Source organism: Otolemur garnettii, unplaced genomic scaffold (genome assembly GCF_000181295.1).
Source record: "Otolemur garnettii isolate 467f Iridium unplaced genomic scaffold, OtoGar3 scaffold00014, whole genome shotgun sequence".
Taxonomy (NCBI): Eukaryota; Metazoa; Chordata; class Mammalia; order Primates; family Galagidae; genus Otolemur; species Otolemur garnettii.
The window spans coordinates 26604490-26612092 of NW_003852409.1; the positions used below are offsets into that span (position 1 = coordinate 26604490).

Sequence of the window (7603 nt, forward strand, 5' to 3'; positions counted from 1 at the left end):
TCAAAAAGTCCACGCATTCCCCAGAGATTCTACAATGTCAGCTCCACCGTACAGTAAGAACCTATGTACATGTGGTCTGTTTCTGGGCTCACTACTATGTTCCGTCAGTCTGTGTATCCCTGAGCCAGCATCTTGACTGCTATAGCTTTAGAGAAAATTTTGGTACCTGATAAAGTGAGCTTGCACATCATTCTTTCCTTCAAGCATGTCTTGGCTCTTTCTTTGGCTTTCCACATTAATTTTAGAATCAGTTTGTTAGGTACTATGTAAAATCCTATTAGGATTTTGAACAGAATTTTATTCAATATATAGACCATTTTAGAATAAAACAACATCTTCAAGATATTAAGTCTTCTAATTCATGAACATGGTTCAGTCTTTTTGCATCTATTGGTGACTGTGTTTCCTTCTTAATATATTAATATGTAAGTTATATTAAGAGATTTTTTTAGAATTATTAACTTTACATTTCTAGAATTAACCCAACTCGGTCATTATGAATTTTGTGTTTTTATATATTTGTTTAGTATTTTCAGATTTTTACACCTACTTTAATGAGTGACATTGGCTGATAATTGTTCTTTCCTATACTGTCTCCTTGTATTGCTGAACGTCAAGGTTATAGAAATGCCACAAGAAAAGTAGGTTGTATTCCCTCTTTATTCTAGACTCTTAAGGAGTCCAAGATTGAAATGTTCTTCTTTGAAATGTTTGATAAAAATTGACTATAAAACCATCCAGGCTGAATGTCTTATCTGGAAAAATGTTTTAAATTACTGATTCCACTTCTATAAATGAAATGACCTATTCAATTTTTCTATTTCTTCTTAAGTCAACTTTGGCAAATACTATTGTTGTATCTCATCTTACTTTTCAATTATTAGCCTTAAGTAAAAAAACATTATTTTCTTACTATTTTTAAATCTTTGCTGTATCTCTTCTTTAGGTTTATAGGTTTATTATTCTTTATTTCATTTCAGTGTTGAAAAGGAGAAATAACTCTGTGTGTTTAATCCACTACATTTGCGTGTACCAAATCATACAGAAAGCACAATCTACCTTATCTGTAAGACGGAGGTAGTAACAGAACCCACCAAACCTACAGGATACATCAAATGAGTTAATACATACAGAGTGCTCAGAACAGCAACCTGGCACATATTAAGGGCTTGAAAATACCATGATCAGATTATAGAGAATTCAATTATACTGAGATGATGCCTTGTTTCTTTGTTTTGTTTTTAACTAAGGTTTGATGACCAAAGCAACAGTAACTATTTATGGGTGAGACTTCCAGATGTGCCCTCCTTCCATTTGGTCTCATAAAGAGGTGAGGATAAATTTGGTTGTTAATATTCTGGTTCTGAATTCAGTCTGGGTGTTCATGCCCTGAACAGCAATTATAATGTGAAATAAAAGGCAAAACAAAAGCAAGAGGTCTGCTATAGGCTGTTTTTACCCTGAGGTCAAGGGTCATGCTTGTCACCTACTGTGTACTGTAGTTCATAGCAGGCAACCAAAAAAAAAAAAAAAAGTGAGTGCTTAACAAGGAATCAATAACCAAAGAAAATAATAAAGTTATGATGGAAACTACAAAGAAAACTTTTAAGAGTTTCACCAAGTTTTCATTATTAGAAGTTATTTTTAGTCATAGGTAAAAATATAACTGATTTTTTACATTGTCCCTTCATTATGGAACTCCTCACTATAAAAAGGTATCACTATCAAAGAGAGATGTTTGTTAGGCATTTATTCTATTCCCAGTTTCTATACTCAAGTTTTACCTAAAAAAGTCAACAATAAAAATACAGCAAAGATATTTAATTATTTAGGGGGAAATATAGTGATGTCTGTGATTTACTTTGAAATGGATCAAAAAATAAGATGGATTGATGGGTGGAATGAAGGATAGATAGATGGATAAATATGTGACAGAACAACTGTAGGAAAGTGTTACTGGTAGAATCTAGATGGAATTATATCAGCATTTATAGTAAAAAGATTGAAACTTTCTTTTTTTTTTTGAGACAGAGCCTCAAGCTGTCCCTCTGGGTAGAGTGCTGTGGCATCACAGCTCACAGCAACCTCCAACTCCTGGGCTCAAGTGAGTCTCCTGCTTTAGCCTCTCAAGTAGCTGGGACCACAGGCACCTGCCACAACGCCCAGCTATTTTTTGGTTGCAGCCTTCGTTGTTGTTTGGCAGGCTTGGGCTGTATTCGAACCCGCCACCTTAGGTGTATGTGGCTGGTGCCTTAGCCACTTGAGCCACAGGTGCCGAGCCGAAACTTTCTATAAAACTTGAACATTTGCATAATAAAACATTGGGAAAAGTATAAACTATACATAGCAAGTAAAAAGCTGAAATGAAAAGAATATGACAAATATTTATACTATAAGTACAGGAAGAGATGGCCGGGTACAGTGGCTCATGCCTGTAATCCTAGCCTCTGGGAGACTGAGGCAGATGGATTGCTTGACCTCAGGAGTTCAAGAACAGCCTGAGTAAGACCCAGTCTCTAAAAATAGCCAGGCATTGTGCTGGCTATTATCATTATAGGCAGGTGCCTATAATTCCAGCTACTCCAGAGGCAGAAGCAAGAGAATTGCTTAAGTCCAAGAGTCTGAGGTTATTGTGAGCTATCACACCACAGCACTCACAGGGAGACAAAGTGAGACTCTGTTTCTAAATAAATAAAACAAAAGTTATTGCTCTATATAAAGAGCTTATTTGAATTTATAAGAAACACATTGAGATCCCTAACAAAATAAATGGTTAAAAGACATTGAGGCTCGGCGCCTGTGGCTCAAGTGGCTAAGGTGCTAGCCACATACACCTAAGGTGGTGGGTTCAAATCTAGCCCGGGCCCGCCAAACAACAATTATGGCTGCAACCAAAAAAAAATAGCCAGGCGTTGTGGTGGGCGCCTGTGGTCCCAGCTACTTGGGAGGCTGAGGCAGGAGACTCACTTGAGCCCAGGAGTTGGAGGTTGCTGTGAGCTGTGATGCCATGGCACTCTACCCAGGGGGATAGCTTGAGGCTCTGTCTCAAAAAAAAAGACATTGAAAAAATATAAGTAAGAGAATATTTCCTATGGAAAATATTCGATTGCCTCTAGCCAAAGAAATTAAAATTAAAGCAAACCTGAAAGGCCATTTTATATCTACTTTATTAGCAAAATTAAAACACACGCATGAACATGCAGACATAATTCTAGCAAGGATGCAGTGAAACTGGTACACTCACATACAGCTGACAGCATTTACTTCAAACACCATAGCCTATTTGGGAAGCAATCTGGTAGTCTTTTGATTTAATGTCCTTCTCCTTAGATTATAGACTATATTAGTCAAAAGATGTTCACTGCAGTATTATTTACTGAAGGATTAAACTGTGAACAACCTAAATGGCCATAAAGAAAAGAAAGGTTTAGTAAATGATGAAGTTATCAAAATAATGTGGCATGGTGTACACATTTAAAAATGACAATAAAGGAAGCTTATGTAGAAATATGCAAAATGTTCATAGCACATAATCGAATGGAAAGCTATTGATTGTGAGACTAAGAATAAGTGAAATGTGTATTGGCACTGTAAAAAACATGAATAATTAATGAAAATGACTTGTTACCATATAAGGGGATCATCGCTGATTCCTTTTTCTAAATTTTCTTTAATCTTGCAGATAGATCCTTCAATTAAAATGAAGTCATTAAAAAGCCTGTGTCAAGACTGTCTACTCACAGTGCTGAGTTTGCTGCAGATGATGAGGATCCGGCGCTCGTAGAGCATACTGGCGTACAGATGCAACATGTTGTTCACGTCCACAGCCACAAAATATTCTGTCAGATTTCTCTAGGAGAAAGAAGAAGGCAAGGTTTGTGGCTTACTTTGTTTGTTCTTATTACAAACAGTACCTAATAAAAGCATGAGAAACAGAAAATAATCAGAAAGCATACTTGCTGCTTCTCCTGCCCTATGCTTTTTTACCCGGGAAACCAAATCCCACTCATGTATAAAATCATAAAATGTAAAGTTGGAAGGGTCCTTAGGGAGAAGGGAGCCTGAGCGGTCCCATCTTTGTGTGGGATCACAGTTTACGACACAAGGTCATATATGGTGCCATGTCTGTTCTTATGGTCGTTCTAAAAGGTGAGCAGAACAGGAATTCTACAATTTTACAAATGAGGAAATTGAGGCTCAGAGAGTTTTGCCAAGTTCAAACAGTCTAATGAGCAATGAAGACAGCAGCAGGACTGCTGCTCAGAGCTTCAGACCCCAGATCCCAGAACCTTTTGGATGGAATGTGCCATACGTCTATGCAAAAGCAAGTACCCCAGGGACCAGATGCTTCTGGCATGGAGCCCGTTTCTGTGCAGGGGACACCACCCGCAAAGGCTGGATGTGCTCCTTCCCTGTCATCCCTGCTGGTGCTCCCCTCCTTCACAGTTTACATTCACTAAAATGGCTCAGCTGGAATTAAAGCAATTTCAAAGATTTACAATTTCCAGGTATTTCACTCAAAGGAGGAAAAAAATTGAAGACAAACAGCAGCAAGTTGTGACAAAGCCATGTTTTAACCAGCTTTTCTCTGTAGCCTGGGTCTCATTCTTTTAATTAGTACTATAGATTGGTACTCTTCAGATTGCAGAGAAAATGTAATGTGTTTCATTTATACAACCCTTTCTATACCCACCTGACTTTAATAATACACATGAATATGCTAATTTCCTCAATGTTAACCTCAGCAAGGTTTTCAATACCACACAATATAATCCTCTGAAAATGAAAGGGGTTGGGGAGGGAAGGAACGCTATTGCCAGGGCTTGCAGTTTATAATGATTAAAGATCTATAACCCATAAGTTGAAGTGAACCAGGTAGATTTTACATGCAAAATAGCATAAAGTGCTTTTCAACAATATTATGGGCTGGGAGTAAGAATGGGCACTTATCTTATGATTGATTATTGTTTGGCTGGAGTACCCAGTTAACCATAAACCTTTATAAATAAAAAGCAAGTGAATTAATAGTTCCATACTAACTACTTATCAACTGCCAGCCACTGTAACAGACACTTCACAGGTGTAATCTTATGCAATCTTCACACAAATCCAATGATGTATTATTCTTTCCAATGTCGAGATGAACAAATTAAGCCTTAACCAGTGGCGTCAGATCTGACTTCACAGCCTATATGCTTTTCCTTACATGAAATAGTCCCTCTTAAATACATCTACCATGTACAAGACTTTACCTACACTATTTCACTTAATCTTGAAACTACTTCTTGAATTAGATATTATCCCTACATAAAGCGGACAAAACAGTGGCACAGAGAAACAAGCTAACTCGACAAAGGTCACACATAGTGAGTGGATAAGACATGGTTCAGTCCTGGGTGGGTCTGTTTCTAATCTTGGACCCTTTTTTTATACCACTCAAAATTATAGGCAAAAATTGTATTTGGAAAAAAAAGAGATCAAATATGCCTAAACAAAGGGGGACATTTTTCTGTTAAAAATTACTGTTACCCTAATTCCTGAGTAATCCTTATGTGCCAGGCAATAGGTACTTCACCTGTGTTCTCTCTAATCTTCTCAACAACCCTGAGATAGGCATTATCACCTCCATGTTATAGACGGGAAAATAGGCTCAGGAAGGTTTAGTAGTCTTCTAAAGGTCATCCAGCTAGAAAGGGCAGAGCCAAGTTTCAAAACCAGGTCGCCCGAATCTAAAACTCATACTCTAACCACAGCATCAACTTGCCTCTTAACAAACCCAATGAAAAAACAACACAATGCCAAAGGCAGCCTGAAGAAGGCAACCAGCGTATCTTGCCCAGTGGACTGAGGAACGCTGAGCTAATGATGTCAGGGTGAGGTTTGTGCTGAAGACTGTGACATGGCAGAGCTCTCCTTGCAAACAAAAACGAGGCCCTTTGCTGAGCATTTCAGTAAAAGCTTAACTGCTGATGAATTACATGAATTTTTCTTTTAGGAGAGGATGGAAGTAAAAAGAAAATAGAAATGAGGAGCTTAAAGAAGGCCAGAAAGCCCATTAGCACTTTTGACAGATCCAAAGATAACTCTGAAGCCACCAAAACGTGGCCTCAAGAGTCTGCCAAGAAGCTTCACGCTGGGGAGAAATATGTTACACAGCTTGCCGTCCAAATAGGGAGACACAGCGTCAGAGACAAATCTTGTGCCTTATTTTGGTGGAAGAAAAAAAAATCACATGGATACTTTTGTGGATGGGGAAGGGAACATTTCTGAAATAAAAACACCATTTGATTGAGGCATGCCTCCTATCTCCAATCACGTTCTGAGGGATTCAGGTGCTTGTTCCAAAAACCCTACACAGGTACGTTAAAAATATGTAACATTTAGCCAAATTCTCTCTAAACTGTCATGTACTTTTTTTGGTATTTCTCATCCCATCTGTGCTGATTACCAAGATATTTGTGTCTAAACAGAAGCTGTCTTTCTTATCTGCTTCCTCCACTGCCTCTTTCCTTCTGGGATGCCACCCGCCTAAGCGGGTGCGAGTGGGTGGAGTGCCAATAGCCCTGGGAACCTCGCTCAGCCCTGGGAGCACCTGTAGGGCAGAGTGGGGCCTTGGGAGCAGCTGCAGGGAATGCCTGCAGTTCCCACCCCTGGGAGACAGGGATCGCCCTCCTGCCTTTAAGCGCGCAGTAGCTTGAGCCACACCAATCCTCGATTTCTCAGACCTGCCATGACTTTTCGTACCCCCAGGCCTTTACTTCTGCTGTTCCCTCTGCTGAGAATGCTTTTCTCTTCATTGAGGACATCCATTTTAGACCCAGGTGAAATGCCACCTGGTCCCCGAAGACTTCCTCAATGCAACAATCAACTTTCCTTTCTGCTTCCATGGTACTTTGTTCCCACCTTATAATAATTCAGTTTGTTTTTATCTTTGAGACAGGACCTCACCTGTTGCCTGGGATAGAATGCAGGTGTCGTCAGACCTCACTGCAAACTACTGGGCTCAAGCGATTCTCTCTGCTCAGCCTCCCAGAATTCTGGAATTATAGGTCTGAGTTACCACACCCAGCCAATAATTCAGTTTTAAGTATACTTTGGTCACGAGACTGAGGTCCTTTTGGGTAAAATTACAAATCCCGTCATCTGTCAGTTAGAAAATGAATCAGTGAGTGAAGGAAACAGTGACTGAAAATTACTCTTAGCTCTAGTGTGAGCGGTACAGGAGGGGCACCCCAACCCCTGTGTGAGCAGTACTGGAGGGGCACCCCAACTCTAGTGTGAGCAGTACAGGAAGGGGCACCCCAACTGTAGTGTGAGCAGTACAGGAGGGGCACCCCAACCCTAGTGTGAGAGATAGAGGAGGGGCACCCCAGCCCTAGTGTGAGCAGTACAGGAGGGGCACCCCAGCCCTAGTGTGAGAGATAGAGGAGGGGCACCCCAGCCCTAGCGTGAGCGGTACAGGAGGGGCAGCCCAACTCTAGTGTGAGCGGTACAGGAGGGACACCCCAACTCTAGTGTGAGAGGTACAGGAGGGGTACCCCAACTCTAGTGTGAGAGGTACAGGAGGGGCACCCCAACTCTAGTGTGAGAGGTACAGGAGGGG

At 40.3% G+C, this 7603-nt stretch overlaps 1 protein-coding gene across 4 annotated transcripts in view; it reads right to left on the bottom strand.

Annotated features, from left to right (window-relative positions):
* The window catches only part of DENND1A (DENN domain containing 1A), a 528338-nt gene that overhangs the window by 241829 nt on the left and 278906 nt on the right, over positions 1-7603 (bottom strand). For all 4 annotated transcript variants that reach the window (XM_012802455.2, XM_012802453.2, XM_023510504.1 and 1 more), the window contains exon 9: positions 3742-3852. In XM_012802455.2, the coding sequence (XP_012657909.1) occupies positions 3742-3852 (111 nt within the window). The remainder of the gene's footprint in view (positions 1-3741; positions 3853-7603) is intronic.